The 21,238-nt window shown below is 32.7% G+C and overlaps 1 protein-coding gene across 2 annotated transcripts in view; it reads right to left on the minus strand.

Annotated features, from left to right (window-relative positions):
- The window catches only part of LOC128993890 (discoidin domain-containing receptor 2-like), a 77,046-nt gene that overhangs the window by 9,290 nt on the left and 46,518 nt on the right, over positions 1 to 21,238 (minus strand). For both annotated transcript variants that reach the window (XM_054417960.1, XM_054417959.1), the window contains exons 4-8: positions 6,079 to 6,310; positions 4,029 to 4,176; positions 3,257 to 3,412; positions 2,244 to 2,377; positions 577 to 784 (exon numbers count right to left, since the gene is read on the minus strand). In XM_054417960.1, coding sequence (XP_054273935.1) covers positions 577 to 784; positions 2,244 to 2,377; positions 3,257 to 3,412; positions 4,029 to 4,176; positions 6,079 to 6,310 — 878 coding nt within the window. The remainder of the gene's footprint in view (positions 1 to 576; positions 785 to 2,243; positions 2,378 to 3,256; positions 3,413 to 4,028; positions 4,177 to 6,078; positions 6,311 to 21,238) is intronic.

Genomic DNA, 21,238 nt, shown 5'->3' on the forward strand with positions numbered 1-21,238 from the left:
GTCAGATAAGGACTGATTAAAAATATAAAACTAATTTTTAATTATATAATAATAAAATGATAGCATAAGAGAACTACCCGGCATTAACTTTGTTAACGTTGGCCAAAATAATGTATTATAAATAAACAAATTGCTTTTACAAATGTAAAGAGAAATTGTGATATTAAATAAACAATAATCCATAGGAATAATCCAAACTCTATTGGAGTGAGATAATTAGTTAAAGAGAAAAGAACCACTAATTGGTTATTGGATTTTCAGTTTGATTGAAAACTTCGCTTTGAAGATTATTAATACTTATTACTATTTGGGTTGGATTGGATATTGTCGAATGACAATAATATGTTGACAACAATTTTAATAGGATTTCACATTTTACGTTTAATATTTTATAAATTTACACTACCTTTTTGTAGCATTTATTAAAAGGGTCATAACATTTTACACTGTAAACAGAGAGTAAGGACACTGCAGTGCCATAACCCTCAGAGTTTATGGAATCTGTAACTTCCCACTCAACAGAAGTTGGGCGAAACTTTTTGACATTACGAGCCGAAGCTGTCAGAAACAACTCACCAGAGTCGAAGGAAACTTCGCTGAGTAAGATCCATCTGGAGGAGAATCTGAGCTGTAGCCTGAGGAATCTTCCGATCCTGTTGTGCAAGGGGATGGTAATGTTGGCTGTCAGATCACGGGGTCGTTCTACCAAGGGGTGGAACTTGACTGGAGTTGGCTGATACCTCTCACCATCTAGACTCATGTACACCATTGCCTCCGAGAATACCTACAAATACAATGCAGCACTTGGTATAAATATGATCAATTTTATCTTAAAACTGAGTTTTTAAAATGATTTACTAACTAGGCAGAAAGATGAGTACAATAAACCGTTATGTAATTATGATTGTAAAGAGTGCCTAATGAATTTCGTATCTTGAGAATGCTATGTCTTCATTTCATTGGTCCGATTTCAAACAAATGTTACCTTTCAGAGGGAACATTTGTCTAAATTTTGATTAATATGTACATGATCTGGGCTCAACGTTATATATATATTGTATCTAATCTTCACATTACCATTTTCAATCGCTTTTCCTAAGACCTGAGATTGATTCTGTGGTTGTAAACGATATTGTTTAGCCTAACGTGAGCATTGAACATGAAATTTAGAGGCTAAGAATTAATTTATAGTTAAAGCTTAAGGGTATAAAAGCATCTAAACAATAATCCAATAATTGAAATAAATACAAAAATTATATTTAACAATGATTTTAAAAGAATATTAAATTATGAAAAAAATCTTTTTATTTATACAAAGAATAAATTCAGAGGGAGCCATCATAGAAAAAACGTACTTTAAAAGTAAACCATTTTAAAAGCCATTTTAGGGGTGTATATATAGTGACCCTAGCATAGTGTACATAAATTTAAAAAAAAGAAGGATGTACAGTTTTTAAATCGTAGACCCTGAACCCTATTTTCCAAAAGGCTGCATATCAAGAATGAACAATTATAACATTTTTGCACTGTTCGATAAAACAAGAACCTTTTGGAATACTCTTTAAGGCCGAATTGATGTTCCTTATACAGAATATACTATGCAGTTTGCAAATCTCAATGAGTGTAAACAACTGATCACAGGAGGAAATTTCAAGATCACAAACAGAAGGAAAACACTGCTGAACAACGGCTAACTTTGTTTTACTAAATAAGGAACAGCGACGTTAAGCGGATTTCGGGATTTCATGTAAGCCGGCTTTCGGAGGAAAGTTCTGCATGATCTGTTAAGTAGCTATTATGAATTTATGTTGTATGTAGATCCGGTTTAGGTAACTTTCCGTTTAGAACAGCATACGTAAAACATGAATATTATATTAAAGTTGATTGCCCGAGAAAAAATAAATGTTGTCACATTGATGTAATAAAATCTTTCTCCACCCTAGCTACTGGTGGTATGGTCCGTCATACTTCAACATTATATAAGAAATCATAGGGAAAATAGTGTCTTTTCAACCCTCACTAATTTTCCGACCTCAGCTTTTTCCTGTCGGTCAATTTGAGCTCGTGTCAAAAAGATTCATTTTTAGCCCTAGTGATGAAAACTCTTGTTGCATCTAAACACCAATTTCAATTCCACTTACACTACATTTAGTCATAATCTTTATCTCGTGAACCACTTTCTTTTTTTATGTAATGATAAAAATTATTTTAATTGAAAAAAGTAACATTTGCTGTGGGCTTACCTGTACATCCCTAGTGACAACGTGGCTTGTATGTAAATGCATCGCAGAAAACTCTCGAACGCCGTCAAACTCAAAAATGATTTCCAATGGTTCGCTGTCCTGGGAATCGTTCAACCAACCGACCCATCTGCTGCCTAGACACCAATACATACATTTAGAATATTATTTTCAAACTTTTATCGCTGTTGAATTCGTTTAATACAAAATTATAATAATGCACAGTTAATTGGATAACACCAGAAATACATAACTATTGTCTAGTTAAATAAAAATACATTATCACGTAAAATTCATATAGGTAATTTATATTCGTAAAAGCTACTACTCATTGTGTGTAAATTGCTTTAAACATGTTGTAATACATTTGGATACACGAAATATGAATTATTTATTGAATTTATAATTTAAAATTTAGGTTTAACAATATATTTTAGTAAGTCCCGGTTAAATAGATCGTATGTCTAGAAGCGTTCAATGTAGTTGTTAAGATCTTTTTTTAAAGTGTACATACACATTGATATAGTGCTTGCATATGTCACAACATGTTTATACTGTAGTAATTCAGGGGGATTGTTAGTTTTACTTATATTGTTGTCTTTTTATAATATATAATAGATAAAATAGATAAATAGAATTTTATTTGATTTATTTTCAAGTTCAAATTAAGCAAATGTACACTTTCAATCGTACAATATATTTTTGTGCAGAAACCTTATACTTAGATAGTTTAATCTATCATTGTTAAAGGGAAATAGGATGCCAGTATTGTTTAATCATTCGTCCAATTAACTTATCATGTATATAACAACTGAACGCACACTCCAAATTGTAATCCTGGCCATTTTATAAACTACTAGTTTGAGTGGGCCTAGTGTATGTGAGTCATAACGTTCTATTATAAAATTTTGAAGAAGAATAAGAAAATAAAATTTTCGTCCAAAAACTCAGAGGATGCTAACTTCATCATATGATATAACAATCATGCTTTGTTTTAACATATTTGCTCGACTGACCTGTAGAAGTTTCGTCCAGGAAGTCTTCAGAGCCCAACACGCCATCCACCAACTGTCCCAGCCCTCCTCTCATAGTCACCCCGTCTAGGTAGCCGTCGTAGCTCAGGTCTTCGAACTCTGAGTCTCCCTTGGGGGCCATGTAGCTGACTACTGATTCTGCAAATAACATCAAGAGTCAAAGATATACAATTTGGATAGTGAGGTAGATATTTTATCTTTCAGATTTGCAGCTTGCTAAGTTCAAGATTTGCAGCCGACTAGGTTTTAGATTTACAGTCTACTAGTTGATGAATCATCTTGCAGAGTGTGTTTTGTTGAATATCTCTTTCCCCTTTTTGGTAGTTATAAATAGTAACCATTGAGCTATTGCCAGTGTAAGGACATTAATAGCCTAGTCAGACTGTCAAAGACCATAGCCACAGACAAGTATATTCCATTGGCTGTTCCGTGACCTAAATTTGTTGTTTTTGAAACTTGTTTCATCTTTATATTGTAAAAGGCGTGTCTAGGTCACTGTATTTTGGAAATATCTACTAACGCACATACGTAGCCATTTACATGGTATTTATTAAATATATACAAGCTAGAAGTGAAAGAACTGAGATACTTCAATAACTATAAAATCACTTTCCATTAATATTATAAACCGTTATTGAACTAATCAATTAGTTCCCACGCTCTATTACAAATATGACGCAATATTTCATATTTCAGAGAGTATGATTGTAAACGGGCAAAACTATGGTGGTTAATCACACAATTCACAACTTACGTTCCCATGGACACCCGTACAGTTCCACCCTCATGCAGACAGTGCGAGGATGCTCACTGTAGGGGATGAACCTGACTCTGCTTGCGACAAAGGGCAGTTCCAGGGGCTGCTTCACAACCAGGTAGGTGTTGCTGTTCCCAGCCAGTACCTGAAAGAAAAGCAGTAGGTAAGTATATCCATTATATCAATTATTTAAGATGGGGAAGCCACTATGTGAGTATTTATAATGGTTTAAATACCTGCATTCAGTAATCCAAAATGTTGATTGTGGCAACTATAGTTTCGATTCACAGGGAATCATCTTCAGGCCGTACAAGGCGTCGTTATTCATCTCCTTACGGCTTGAAGATGATTCCCTTAAATTGAAACTATAGTTGCCACAAGCAACATTTTGGATTACTGAATGCAGGTATTTAAACCATTATACATATTCAAACGTAATCCGGAGGATAACAACTCTTGAAAATGAAACTATGTGAGTATTTTAACCCAAATATGAGTGAAGGATGAGTGTAGGATGAGTGGAACGATCTTGCAGTCTTGTTAGTGACTAAGGCCGACATCTTCCTTAGACACAGCTGTTCATTAATACCCATACAACAAATAACAACTAAGGGACCTACAGTTTATAGTGGAATCCGAACCAAATCTTTTCCTTGTAATAAACGAATTGGTCTAATTAATCAGGATAGTACTGCGGATAGTCGTAGTACTCACTTGTGCGGACGTTCATCCACACCAAGGAGCATCGCATCCACAGTGCATGCCTATTAAAATCCAAAATTTGTATGTATTTAACATGAAAATAATAAACAAAAAATAACTTGAAGCTTTATTTAACAACTAATCTTTTTTTAAACTTCTGTTTTTTACATTCCGATTTTAAGATCAATACCATTTATCCACTACCACCACCATTTACCATTTATTTATATGAACAGATAAAATGAAAAAAATATGGCTGGGATAGTTCGTCTTTACAGTACTTAGGAGCAATTTATTTTTATTCATACAAAATTAAAATATTGAAAGGAATTTATTTTGAAATAAAATAAATGAAATAATATAATGTAGCACACATGAGCCCTAGCAATATGAGGTAAATATTGTGAAATACTGACTAATAACATACTTTTCTTCTGTATGTTTGGTTTTTATTTGATACATTAGAGATTTTATATATAATTTAAGTAACCCAGAACACAAAAACTCCACAAAACCATTAGGTGGTTTGGGATTTCCGAAGTATATATGGAAGTGTGGTTAACATTTTAAAATTTACTTACCATTTTCAACAAATTCAAACTGATCCATGATTTTACTGAGTTGATACCCGACAAGAAAGGATTTTAATAAATTAGTGTATTGGATAATGTATGCTAACATTTAAACGTTGTAAGGCTGTTGTTTTGAATGTAAACTAAGACGTCTAACTATTACTATCTAATCTATTACTATTACTATAATAATTATTACTATTACTATAATAATAATTACTATCTATAACTATTACTATTATTATCTAAGATTTACTTATTAAACATGGTCATGTCGCGTACTATGAAATTAAATTGTGTGTAACTAGCAGCATCTCATATAAAAAAAAAACTTAGTAATATCGTTCTCTATAATGGTTTTATATACGGTAAATGTGCGTATAAGGCATTGAGGTTGCGGCATTATCACTTAAATAAAATCCTTAGGCGATTTGTAGGAATTGAACCCATGATCTATGGGACTGAAGTCCCATGCTCTACCACTAAACCAGCGTGCACATGTAAATATTAGGAGTGCATGCTAGCATTTTGTTCATGAGTGTGTACGGAAGTAACATTTATATTTCAATTACCGTAAAGGGAGAAAAAAGTCTGAACCCTGAAAGTTTTGTGGAAATATCAAGTATTAAATCATGCACCAAAGTCTGAGACACGTAAAAATTAGACACGTAGACACTTTCTACTGACCCTCGTCTACTTAGGGTTGGCCCAGTTCAGTCCCCAGATAGACACATCAGGAGACATGGTCTATCATACAGACTATAGCAACACACCTTTTCTCCCCTAGTGTCTTTGTACACGACCCATTGCTGTAGGGAGTCCCTCCAATACTCCACCAGGTAAGCCTCCGCGTATTCCTGTCCCTGGCCATTCCCGAACCTCCCCTGGGTTTCTGTCCAAGTGATCAGATGGTTCTTCACCAGGTCCACCTCTAGGTACTCTCTGATCGTGCTGCTGATCTGCGCCTTCGGGCACCAGGCGCCGCCGTTCAGCTCCTGTCGTATCCTGGAAAATTGAAGTAACAGAATAAAATTAAGAGTTTAGATGTAAGCATACTTTAAGAGGTGTTTAAAGTAGTGTTGATAAACGCAATGAAAGTACAATAACAAGTAACGATTTATAAGTACTACTCAACCGTTAATTTTTACCTACATAAAATTATTGTTTATCTGTATACATTTTGTTTTTTACGCCTTTGAGAATGACTTAAGCCATGGTATTGCTAACAAGTAAATTAATCATGTTTGTAGCAGAAACTAATTTTTTTCAATGTCTCTAGACGGGCGTCGAGTAGTTGAGTCGTGTCCGTAGTCGTGCGTAATGTAGCCGTAAACCAGTGTATCCGTGTTCTTCGTGTGTCTGAAATATTAAATTTGTGTATATTTACGACGAAGTTGTATTGAAATAATTTTATGTCAGACGAAATGGGTTCGAAAATGAAACAGCTGTTTCAAAACTTGTCTCCGAGATTACATTAGGATTGACAAAGTAAGGTACGTAAACCTATTTTTTTAAATTTAAGTGCAAGATATAACTACTGTAACTAATGTTTTTGGCTTACAGCAACGTTATAGAGTTACGGAAATGCGAACTGGTTCTGATATAAAATAGATGCGTGGCACGATCTAAACACCGACAACTTCAACTAAAGTATATAGTACAGCTTATCTTGGATAATTTCAAACAGCCACTGAAGATTTATTTATAGTCCAAAACTATATTGTTCAAACTAGTAAACTGTTAGATTGGAAAGTTTTGATTTGTTCTCCAAGGGAGTCTATAGAAGCTAACTGCTATCATGGTCATAATGGCCATCATGACCTGCCATAAGACCAATGTCAATTTCGATAGTTTCAAACAGCCACTGAAGAGTTATTTACCATCTCAAAAGATTTTCTCAACCACCAGAGTCATTCCAAATAAAATTTCTAATAAACTATGTGATTAGAAATTGTCTTTGTAGTTTTTTAATTGTTTTGCAAGTTAGATCGCCTATGTTCCAAAGACTCTTAACGCTGTTAAGTCTATCTAGACGATGTAAAAAATATTTTTTTCAAAACTTTAATCCAACCAAATATTAATATAAAAATGCAAAAACTCAATCAAACCAAGTGTGTTACGTGTGGAGTGGTACAAGGTAACAGTTTAATTAGCAGTGTCAAGTCCCGCAGTGAGGAGAGTGGAGAGGTTGACGGCTCTCAGAGATCTTCACCTGGTCTCATTAAATCCACGAGAAGACTTAACGAGACCCTTCTGAGGCAACCCCTGACACGACGCACGTTATACACTACACAGTCTGTATCGTTATACACTGCAGCGAGTGCTGTCGCTTCCACTTCATAACGATCTCGCCACGCGATTGTTCAAGCTTTTGTTTAGAAATACTGTCAAATGAAAGAGTTCGTTGGTTTACTTGTATATTTTGTTGGATTTCTCGGACCTTTTCCGTTAATTCACTACCACTAATTAGTATATTATTAGGTTAGGTTAGGTTGGGACTATGTTTACATACCTTTTCCGTTAACATAGTCCGAACCTAACCTAAAATACTAAATTAGTGGTCAATTTTTCTATTTTGAATAAATGATTATGCGTACTTTTGTATCGGTGTGGATATAAACAATTCGGTTTGAGTTGAGGACTCAACATTATCGATTGTCATATTTTCCTGTCATAAACTTAGTTGTATCATCAACTACGTTGGGTGTCATATACTTCGCCTGTATCGGGTTTCATTAATTGTCATCGGTTTTAGCTTATTGTTACACTCTTGTCAATAATTAGACATATCGATATTAGTATGTACACTAACACAATCGTAAAATACGAAAATTATGAATCACTTACTAAGGCTTCTTGTTTGCTAACGAAATAAAAAAAAAACTAGTTGAAAGTCGCTTTAAGAGTATTACTTTATATGAGAAGTATTTTCGATTTGTACTTGAGTTTTCTTGAACAATTTTGCAATATGACGAAAATATATTTCATCATACTGGTTTGCCAGTATCCTTTCAACCCTCACTCATTTTCTGAAACTTGAACTCCGGTAGAAAAGATTCACTTTACGCCCAAGTGATGGAATAGTTATTTGTGTAACTAGTGGTGAAAGTGGCACTTTGCTGCACACGAGAGCAATGTTTACGCACGAGCCGCAGGCGAGTGCGGAATGATCTCGAGTGCAGCAAAGGCCTTTTTCACTCGTGTTACACATTATATGTTTCCTACAGTCACTATAAAGCATATACATAATTAGTCTTTCAAACACTATAACACGTTTTTAGGTTCAGCTGGCAACACAAATGGTGCCCTAATAAAAGTAGAACCCGCGGTCCGTATCACTCCGCTATTTTTCATCGGCAAGAAAAGTGCTTCGCGTTTTGAGAATATAGTTCCGTATGTTGTTGTAATTTTAAGTGGTTTCCGCGCCTAAAAAAATGCTTTAAAGTCATTTTCTTGTTTATTACGATCGTAGGAATGTTTTAAAAACTTTTAAAAGAAAAGTCCAGTAAGTTCAGAAATACCGAAACTATAAACACGAAATGACAGGTTAAATCGTAGTTATAATAGTCAATCAGCTGCTCATAGTATTATTATCTTTAAGTGTTGCCAACCTATTTCCAAGCGTACACGGATTACGTGCATAATAGAACCACGCTGTTTTGTGTTGTTTCGTTGGAATCCTGATGTGCGGCAAAGTATAAACCGTACGGCAAAGTATAAACCGTACGGCAAAGTATAAATATGCAGCAATTAGTAGCTTTCTGTACTATAAACAGTACAAGGAAGTCAACTTTGTCGGGTGACTGTAGGAAAAATAATTTTTTTACACAATAAATTGTAAACAGCAAGTTTTTTTTTCATGCTGAGACCAGAAAGTCGTTATTTGCAAAAAGAGATTGGTCAAATCAGCCCGGTTGGGTAAATTTACATGACAAATGTTAAGAATTACTTAAAAAAAAATTATATTATGTGTTACTTCAGTGGACCCTCAACAAAGGTACACAATAACGACCAGACAGAATTGTAAGTCACATTTCATTTTCACAATAAATAATAGAAAAATATACGAACGTTGCCATTTATTAAGAGTTCAAAATTATGTTAAAACATTGTATTAAGAGGAGGCTATGGTTACATTGTAGCGTATATTAAAGAATGCTGTGACTATATGTATACGATGTGTAATTATATACTATGTATATTTGATGCTGGAAGTGCAGTGAAAAGTACGCGACTCGCATGAGAAAGTGTTAGTAGTCTCTTCCTCGTACTTCCGCACGAGCTATGATGCTCGTACCGTAAACTCCTATTGCTGGCACTTTGGCTTAAAATATCATAATAAAATAGCTATAATGCGTAGATTTAATTTAATGTTAATCTAATCCACTCACACTTATTCGTCAATACAATTCAAATCATATCAACACATTGATATGCAAAACGAAGCAAAGCATTGGAATACGACATAATTGTATGCACATTTACGTAATGTGATGCACTTTAACGCAATAATATGCAATGCGCTGGGATTTAAAGCAATTCAGTGCGATTGCATGTGATGGGGCAGCGGTGATTTTTTAGGTGCGAGTAGGTATATCATCGTGACTTTGCTCACGAGAAATTGAATTTACAACAAATATTGTGTCCATAAGGACAACGTTAGAACTTAGAAGGCACTATGACAGAGCACTGACGGAATTCAAACAGTTTTTATTTTATGGAAAATCTACTTTCCTTTACCTATCCAACGACACCTTGGACACGGTAAAAGGTTGCATGACAGTTTCAAACCAATCATACAAAAAATCATCTTGGTCTATCAAATATATAAAAGATACATGGATTACCATTACTAACGTATTACTCATTAGGTCTTAAGTCTGTTTACATTTTTTCATCTTACATTGATTTATGGTTACATTCAACGAAAAATGTTTAAATAAACTTGCAGACCATTTATTGTTTGTGTTAATCTTAGTATTGGAGTTATACTTTATTCATGTTGTGGAATTGGAAACCATTTCAATTACGGGATAGGTGCAGCAGCCTCCAATATTTCATGGTTCAAATTTATGTATTAACCTTCTTCACACTTTATCATTTATATCTAAGTTTAATTTATTTATGTTTACATAGCTTGTAAAACTATGTGAAACTGCATCACGTTTATGTTAGTACAACATGATAAAACAATAAGGTCTAAACATGCTCATATTTCACTTTGCGAAGATCAACATTTTTGTAATTACGGAGGTAGCGAGTTGGGTGGAAATTAATTTTGTAACCAAATTTCACTACATTACTGTGTACCGAAACTTTAGAGACAATGACGGATTGATGAAAACGCTTAAAACAGGTGTGATTAATCATGTTCACTTTTGATGGCATCATTCGTCTTGCGGCTAAAAATGCCACGAGTTTGTTAATGCTGATGACCCAATCTACCACCCGCCACGAACACTAAATTAATTTAAGAACCTGAACCTCGGAAAGGTCAAAGTTGAAGTGTATCAACCATGGCAATGTATTTTAATTCCCAAGCTATGTTTGCCGTAACATAGGATGTGTAAATTTCTCACGGCATTCAATGTTCCGAGGAAACAAAATTTGTATGTTCAGTCTAAAGTGAAACATTCGGTTGTCTACTATTTGTTGAATATATTGTTTTATGAAAATTTGTTGGTGATTAATGAGTCTTGATTATTCTTTAACTTGTATTAGGATTCTTTCTTGAATAATTTTGAAACTTTAAACGTATTATTCTATGTTCGTATTATTCTATGCATTAATATGTTACTCATCACTAAATAATACAAAATTACGAAAAAAGTTGTATCTTTTGGGGTTTTCCCAAAACCTATCCTCAGCCTCTGAAAACAACATATTAGGTAAAAAAACTATGATTGAATAACTTAGGTGCTTGAAATGTACTTAAATCAATCAATCAATCATTATCCAAGATGGGAACGCCACTTATTGTTCTTGTTGTACTTGTAATAGAAAATACATACAGTATTGAAAATCCAAAAACTAATCTTTTAACTTTCTTTAACATAAGTCTACGACAATCCATTGCATTTTTGTTGTATAACATTACTAAATGTTTGGGTTACCTTGAGTAGTGGCGAACTACCGGTTTAAAGTCACTTGGGGCACGTTTTCCCATAAGAAATAACATGGGATCATTTTTTGGCCACTAAAACCAAAAATCCTGATCTTTACCTAAATATCCCAATATAATTGTCAAACCTTATTTCTTACTTATTCCCCATAAATATATTCGATATTAAGCTAAAAAAGCTATTTTTTACATTTATTGACCCTTACAAGTGTAAATGTAGAGTAGAGGCAATATGATGGTTTAACGCCACTTTAGGCACGTTTTCCCCATAAGAATAACATGGTGAGCTTTTTTTGACCACTTTTTAAAAAATCCAGCTCTCGGCCTATACAAGCCTATATAAATGTTCAATACCATTGTATAACACTATTACAATTTCAAATCCATATCTATTCACATGTATATTCTCAAAATCATCAACTTGATAGTGCGAGGTTTGTACGCGAACTCGGGCGCGCTCCCGGCTCATGGCGCGCTCCCTTGGACATCCTTAGTGGAAATCCATGAATTCTGGCTACTTGGGAACCCAAGCCATTTGACATATAATAAATCACCTTTTCTCCTAATAACCTTTTCTATCAAATACATGTCTTTATATTTGGTCTTTAACAATTCCTCTGTATAGAAGCCTCCCCTGATTATATTACCATTTTCATCTTTCAAGATATAAGTCACAGGCTTTGTATTCTTAACTTCTGCTATTGTAAATAGCTCCCCTGTCCAATTCGGGGTATATCCTTTACTAAAAACATGTTTATACTTGGAAATTCTCACACTATCACCTACCTTATATCTTGGCTTTTTAACTTGCACTACTTTAGAAGTCAACCTCTCATGAACATATTTACTGTTCTTAATATTCACTTGGTTAGGCTTCATTCCTATAGATCTATGCACCTTATTATTATATTTTCGAATTAACTTTGGAAGTAAATCCAACCATTTATAACTCCCCTGAGCACTAAATTCCCTATATAACCAATTCTTTAAAGTTCTCTGAAACCTCTCCACAATTGCAGCCTTAGTTGTAGAAAATGTGTGATAGTGATTAATATTTAATTGTTTCATTAGTTTGCTAAAATATTGATTAAAAAATTCTTTTCCATTGTCAGATTGAATGTTTTTAACCCCCTTTGGTAGAATGGTTTTAATGGCTTCTGTAACCACCAAACCCGTCTTATTCTTTAGCGGAGCAGCATAAGCTTTTTTAGAAAATGTATCTATTAAAGTTAAAATATATTTATTGCCAGAATTCTCTCTAGCATAGTTTTGCATATCAATTAAATCTATTTGTACAGTTTCGTTTATACCTAATACTTTAAAAGACCTTCTAATGAAATTCTTTCTTGCAGGCTTATGAAGTTCGTATGCAATTTCATTCATTTTTTATAACATCACTCTTTCCTTGTACTGTAAATATATTACCATTAGCCCCAATCAATAGATTATCTTCCATTCTTTTAAATACATAGTTTTCTGGTATATATGGTCTATTATCTATATACTTAAATCCACTCAAAGATGTGGGGTCGGCAACTAATAAATCAGGATTGTATTCCATCAAATTAAATTTTCTTCCTCCATATACAAATTTTGATCCATCATAATACATAGCTTGTGACATTAAACAAATATCATCTAAATATTCCCCCATTGGCAGATTTCTTATATATTGTTTTTTGGCATCCCAACATTTTTCTTTTTTATCAAAAGTTATAGTCTGTTCTTTTGTAACACAGTCAGTGTCATCAACGGCAGGTTTAACACGTACTAACCTTTTATTATTAAAATCCCAATAGCCTGCTTCCATTTTTGGAACTTGTGAAACATTCACAGCATCCTTACTATCTGTACCTTCTATCAAATTGCTAAGTTTCTGTTTCTTAGCATTCCAAACACCATTCTCTGATTCTAAAAATTCATAATTATTATCGTCTTGTACAAATTTACCATCTTCTTTTCGTATTAAAGTCTGTTGTAAAGTGGGCACATCATTTAAACTTTCACCCTTTTCTACATTAGTAATTTTCCGTTTCTTAGCATTCCAAACACCATTCTCTGATTCTAAAAATTCATAATTTTTATTGTCTTGCACAAATGTACCACCATCTGTTCGTATTAAAGTCTGTTGTAAAGTGGGCACATCATCTAAACTTTCACCCTTTTCCACATTAGTAATTTTCTGTTTTTTAGCATTCCAATTTTTATTCTTAGATTCTAAAAACTCATATTTAGTTTTACCTTGTAAAAATACATCACCTTTTCTAGTTAATGTCTGACCCAAAGTTGATACATCATCTACAAACTCCCCATCTTTAACATTACCAATTTTACGGTTTAAACAATTCCAACTATCGTCTTGTAAATTTAAAGTAGGTTCATTACTAGCCCTGGGTTCTGTAGGCTTATTATATGGATTATATAAACGATAAAATTTATCTATAAACATATTTTTATTTAATAAATAATTCCACTTTCTCTTAATTCCTCAATAATGGAATCTATTTCATTATCCACTCCTGAGTTACCGGCTTGGCGACTTAGCCAAAGAAGTCTTAACCTATCTACAAGCTCATTAGGATCATCCCAATAAATATAGTCTATTTTATTACCAGTCACTTGTCTCAAACCTTCACCAACAGATTTAAAAAGAGGTTTAATTATATTAAGATATTTAGTATGTCTATTACTTGAAATTGGTGCACCATCTTTGTAACTCTTTAAATGTCCATTTGTGGCTTCCAAAATCTCTTTATAATTTTGCAAATCAACCTGAGTATAATCCTCAGGTTCTTTTAAAGTTAACAACTGCCACAAGCCTTTTGTCCCCTTGTAGGTTTTATTTGCAACTGTGACATCATCATTGGCAATATCAACTTCCTTATTTCCAATAAAAAATTTATTTGCTTCTCGTCTAATACCATATGTAGTGTCTGTCATACTACTTTTACTGAGGTAATTTCCTAAATAGTCTGATGCTAAAAGACCAAAATCTAATTTCTGTGGAGTGGATTGCTGTAATGGTTGTAATGGTTGTAATCTTGGTATCATTGATATTCTAGATGGAGTCATTGGGAGTATCTCCATTTGAGGCCTCTCTGTTTTGCCAATAGCTGTGATTTTTTTTAATTCTTGTAATGGCTCTATTAAAGGTTGGAATGTTTGGAACCTCTCTTCAGCCTCTAGAAACTTGCCACGTTTTAAAGCTCTATATTTCTCTCGTATTTGATTTGCAGAGTCAACCAATTCTTGTTGAATGTTTTTCATCTTTTATTTACATTTTATTTATCTCATTTGACAAAGGATTGTACTCAAACACTTTATCATGTATTATCAAACAATATGCAGATGTATTTGCTGGCACATTGTCTGCAGTTTCAATCTCTAATTTAATATCAACAATTCCTTCCTTCACTGTTTCATTCTGTCTAGAACAGTCTATTATAATTAGTGGATATTTCTTCATAAACTCAGCCCTACTAATCATAGGATCTGGGATAGTATTATAGTAAGTCTCTCTAAACCTCATAAACATCTCATAAGCTTTAGAGACATCTCCATTTTCAAAGTCAAGATTTAAATCACTATAAGGATAATATTCAGAGTTTAGAAATACTTTGAGATTTTTTAATTTACAGTGATCAAATTCGTCAGTTCTTTTTCGTGCACTATTATCCCTAGCTGTTTGGAAACCAAATATAATATACCTAGGCTTCTCCAAACTTGAAGATGTCTTTACTGACCATGTATGTCTTGTGGTATTGGGATATGATGGAAGTTCATGCAACTCTAAACTTCTAAATGCAATTTGCAAATTTTTATTTTGCAATAACATCTTTTGTAATTGTAACTTCTCCCCATCTGATGGTATCACATGTGGCATGACCCATTGAATAGAGTTAAGTGTAATTTTGGGAATTGTATCAGCAGTGCCACTGGCTGGAGCACTAGTGGTTGTTAATATACAATTCAAATCATTTTTGGATCTTTTCAACACCAATTCTTGTTTGACATTTACTAAAACCTTATTAAAATCCTCGAATACACCCATTAACAACTCTAATGGCAAACAAGTACTGAACTTGCCACCTTTATGGAACTCTTTTAAATTCGTGTCAGAATCAAATGCTACATTTGACAATTTAGTAGTTTTATTGTAAGAGCTCAATATTTTCATAAGACTAGAAATTCCTGGGTTTCTTACAATGTCTATTTCTTTACCTGCAACTTCGTATCTAATTTCATCAAATAAGAACGCAAATGCATTATTTATAAAATGACCTTTATCATGATTTTCAATTTCTCCCTTAATATACAGATAACTCCTACATGGGAGAGTTAGCAAATCTTGATTATTAATACATATTCGAATTTCATCAGAATTATTTATTGCCAAAGTGTTGTGGGGAACATAGGAGTGATTTGTAATTTTAACCACACTATCGTCGAATTGGGATTTCCCTGTAACGTCTAGAAAATCTTCCATTTTTATTAATAGAAAATTTTAACTTTAGTCCTATTGACTTTAGGAACCTAGCATTTTGTACACTTATGGATAAATTCTTATAAATTCTCATGTCTTTTTTATATGACAAGTAATTGTAGTTTCTTCTCCGTTAAAGTCAATTGCCTTGTCGTGTTGATCGGCAAATGTAATACTGACAACATCTAAACTTCTCTTATTTACAGGAAAATATATAATATTTCTTGGAACTTCAATAATTTTGTAGCCAGGAGGAGCTTCTGGATAAAAGCTATGTATGGTGTGTGATTTGTTGCCATTTAAATAGGACCCGTTTGCAATATTACATTTTACTCTAATCACATTTACATTATTAATGTTTATTTTATTTGTAGATTCAAACTGAACACCAGGAGTAGAAACACCTTTAAATCCCAATAAGACAGACCCTAAACATGGTTTTGTAAAATCAAACACATGGCTAGAAAGTAATGTCGCTTTCATAGTTTTATTATTAGCTGTAAGGAAAAAGTCTGGGATTTGCTTTTGAATTTCCTTTGCAAGCTCAACCACCTCATATGTTCCTTCAGAAATTTCTATTGTAACTGGAGCATTGTGATCATAATAGAAAACATCATCACCTTCTCCAATGGTTAATTTGTTGCCTTTAAGTTGATTTAATTTTGGAATAAGCCCTTTGAATAAAAGTTTGGATTTAGTATTAATTAATGCGTCTCCATTTTTATCTATTATAACTTTAAGTTTACCATCTAATAACTGGTTTAAATCATCAACTGAGATATCTCCTTTTGGTAATGTTTTTTTCTCTACTTTATAATATGTTAAAGTATTTAGAGGTTTTTTAACATTAAATATAGAATTATAACTTTGAAAATCTACTAATCCAATTACATAATCATCATTTAATTCTATGGGAGGAAAGAACACTGACTTAAGCTCTTGCTCTGTACCCGAAAATGTTATAGTAAATGAATCCATTTTTATAAACAAAAATTTTTTATGAATGATAAACATAAAATTCCACAAATAGAACTATTTAAATCTTGTATTTGATCGGTTGTATAGAAGATTTTATATCCCTCAAAATATTTAATTACTTCTTTTGGAGGTTGGATTCCAAATGGGTCAAAATAAATTACAATATCTTTATTTTTACGATATGCTGTCCAATGTGTGCCAGATGAGCTATCCAAATTAACTATTCCGCATTCTTTTACTCTTGGTTTTAGATTTTTTAGCTCGTTTTTTAGGTACACCCCCCTGAAGTGAGGCACGTCTTTTGCGGCCTCTAACAGCTGGTAGTTGTCCATCTTTTTTATTAAATTTCAATCCCATTCCCATTTTTGCTTTTGCCTTCATCAAATTTGTCACGGCATAAGCAGCAGCTTTTTCAGCAAGACTTGCGTCCTTGGCCGTAACTCTAGTCCAAGCCAAGTCTGCTAATCTCATGTCTGCTTTGTTCCGAGCAGCGGTATCGGGATTATTCATGTAGAATATGTCATGCTCTTTACAATAAGAGTCTAGTTTATTTTTTGGAGGTACATTTTTGGCTAGATTCCCACGTATATTCGTTCCAGGTCCACAGTACTGATATGATGGTATGTGAAGTGGGAATGGAAGGTTATTTATAAGAGTATTCAATAACCCTCGACCCCTATAAGGCTTTAGGAATAAACCTTTGCCCTTTTTACATGTTTTCTTATCATTTTTTACCATTTTTATTATATAAAAAATGTCTTTTATTCAACAAAAACATAAATTTAAAATAGTACATACTAAGGAAAATATACCAAAGAAGTTGGGTCTATTTCCTACCAATATTCGATGTGTTATTTGTGGTCCAAGTGGAAGTGGGAAGACGGTTGTAATTTACAATTTAATTGTAAGAAAGGAAGGATTAAAATTTACAAACTTATATTTAATATCTAAATCTTTAGAACAAGAAAAATATAAAAAAATAATTGAAATATTTAGTTTGTGTGACGAAGTGAAATTACACACGTTTACTGACTGTGAAATCACACCAAATGATGTAAAATCACAGTCAGTTGTTGTATTTGATGACATAAATAGTCCAAATATTACACAATTTTTCTCAATGGGTCGACACAAAAATATTAACTGTTTTTACTTGTGTCAATCTTACAGCAAAGTACACAAACATTTACGTGATAATGTAAATTTCCTAATACTATTCAAACAAGATGATTTAAATTTAAAACATGTATATCACAATCATGTTGGTAATGACTTTTCATTTGACCAATTTAAAAATCTCTGTCATCAATGTTGGGATAAAACTAAATATGGCTTTTTCGTAATAGACAAAGAAAGGTCAAAGAATAATGGCAAATATAGATTTATGTTTGACCAATTCTATCAAGAGGATGGTAAGGGTAAATAAATAAAAGACTGGAGTTTTTTAACATTTGTATTTATTTTGCAACATTAAATATATCTACATACATTTGAACATAACTATGTTTGATCAATTTTATAATGACCAAGCGCAAGAGTATTGATACCATCTTCCAGAATAAACCTCTTGTCATCGTCAAAGGATAGTACTTTCTTATTCATGGTCAAGGTTTGAAGATGATGATTTGTAGATTTAATTCTTGTCACATTCTCATAGTAATCTTGCCCAGTTGCAAGGCAGTTCAAATAATGTTGATGTCTGAGGAGATGTTTAACAGTGGCACCATCAGCTCCTTTAGCTTTCTTCACCTCTAAAGCTTGCTTGTCTTCTTCATATAACCATTTTAGAGGAATGTAAGAGTATAACTTTGGTCTTAAACCACAATATTCATACATAATATGACCACCTAATTCATCTTTAAACTTTCCAGTGACTTTTTTATTTTTATCAGAGTATAAGAAATGGTCTTTACTATATCCAGAGGTATCAAAATAGTGCAAGTCACATTCTATTTCCTTGTAAAAGTCCTCTGTAACTATAGCATACATTAATGAATCTGTATATGTCATTAGAAATGTTTTATTCTTAAATTTTGACATATAATTATAGTGGAAATCATACATTATTACTTTACTAATATCCAAAATTGTCATTCCTAAATATATTGGTTTATTAAACTTTACAACTAATTTATTTAAATGTATAGCATGTAAATTGTTATCGAACTTTTTGCTACAGTCAAACCTTGGATTAGTGACATATTTTGTTAATAGTGACTCATCCTTGAGATATATGTCACGGAACTTTCGTTGATTCATAATTGTTCGACCAAAGAGACTATTATTTAACAATTTGTAAAAGTCTTTTTCGAAATCATTATTAGCACTTTTTCGTTTTTCAATATTAAAATTAATATAGGGTGCAAGCCATTTTGATTGTCTAAATTTTAAAATTCTATGGTATTTTGTAACAACCAACCCCAATTCCTCATATTTTTGTAATGCTTTATAATGTAAAATATATTTAGTTTTGTCATTTAAATTTGGTATTAATTTCCCATTCATTTTCTCTGGTGCCAATGGATAGTCATTATGTAAATCATGTAAGCTTTTATCATATTTTAAATCAACTTCTAAAATGTAACCAAACTCATAATTTTGATTGTATTTGTAGTCTATCTCATTAGTCCAACGGAATTCATCCACAGGCAGTGGCTCGCACATTGCTGTGGAGTATAGCGAGTTACAATCTAAATATATTAAATACACACTCTCTTGATTGGGATCATAGTGTTCACCCATATATCTATTATTGGCTTTAGCATAACGTGTGGAAATCATACTGACTCCTCCTCTGATTGCACTTTCTATGAACAAATGCATGTCAATATCTTGAAATAATTGTAATTTTATACCAGTCATTCTAAGACAGGCCTCCCATGTTAATCCAGGAAGTGAATACATATGTACGGGGTCAAGTTTATAATCCTTTAAACACAGGTCTCTAAAAGTCTCAAAGACATCAGCCAGTAGCAATACATCTGTTTTAAGATATAAATCATGATATTCTTGTAAATTATTTATATTAAAATGGGTCCAGACATTTTTAGCATGTTCATATTCAATGGGAGAGATATGTTCTTTAGTTAGAGTACTGTAAAATGCTTCAATTGGGGGTAGAGACTCTGCAAACTTATCTGGTCCCGTCATATATTCATAGGGATATACACCTTTACGTTGTAGTAGTGGATTTTGTATGAATCTAAATTTATTTAAATTGGAAGCCAATTTATACAATGGAAGGGACAGAAAGTTGTATGAATCTAAAAATACTAAATCGTCTACAGAGAATGATATATATTTTTCCATATCTTTAGCTATACAATTTAATTTACGATTATATTTTCCCAAGTGTTGCATTATTAAATGTCCATCGTAATTTTTCAAGTTATGGAAGAATATTGGGATTTTCTTTGTTACTTTATAGTTTAAATTACAATCATTGTGGGCAGCTCCACGGTATTGACCAGATGAATGACAATGATCTCGCACCCTATCAAGATATAGGGGCTTTTCACAAATGTGACAATGCGTTGAGTTTTGGAAAGATACCTCTTGCTCAGGAGTCATTACTAGGGGAATATATATCGCCATTTGACGTTTAATGAAGTCATAAGTCTCAAATAACCTTTTGAAAAACACATCCATAACATTTGCACCACTATATAACTCTTCAGAAATAATCTTAGAATCTCTCACTAAGACAAATGCAAATCCAGATGGAGTATGATTGTTAGAGTTTATAAAGCATTCAAAATCTGCATAAATCACAAATGGAGCTTTAAGTTGATATTTATAATTTTTAAATTGTAATGTATCTTGTTTAGACATTTCCACTCGTTGAGCATCAAAATTTTTACAATATGTTATGTGACGTTCTAATATATCATTAGTGTAAAAATGTTGTAAACACAACTTACAAAAATGCTTCTTATGGTCATCTTTTGTAGAGTGGAACATTAACTTATCAAAATCACGAATTAAACAGTAATGTGATTTACGACCATCTTGTAATAACAATAGATCTACATGAGTATCACTATTTGGTTTGGTTGTTCTTAATGGATATATGAATTTCTGGTCTTCAACCCCAAATACATTAACACTTATATTATTTTGTCTTTCAAATTGATCTATATCAGATATTTTTACGGGATACTTTATGTTTGTCATATTTAACTGACTTTCATGGGGTAGATAATGAGAGACCCTTTCAGCATTTTCATTGATACAATTCCTTGGATGTAAAGCTGCTAAAATTGACCAAAGGAAGCATTTATTATCAGCATTTTTTATATTTAAAACTGCATGTTTCGATTGAATAGTTTTTGGTGTGGGAATATATGACTTT

Source organism: Macrosteles quadrilineatus, unplaced genomic scaffold (genome assembly GCF_028750875.1).
Source record: "Macrosteles quadrilineatus isolate MER2022 unplaced genomic scaffold, UCM_ALF_1.0 Scaffold_5__1_contigs__length_97177068, whole genome shotgun sequence".
In the NCBI taxonomy this organism is placed as follows: domain Eukaryota; kingdom Metazoa; phylum Arthropoda; class Insecta; order Hemiptera; family Cicadellidae; genus Macrosteles; species Macrosteles quadrilineatus.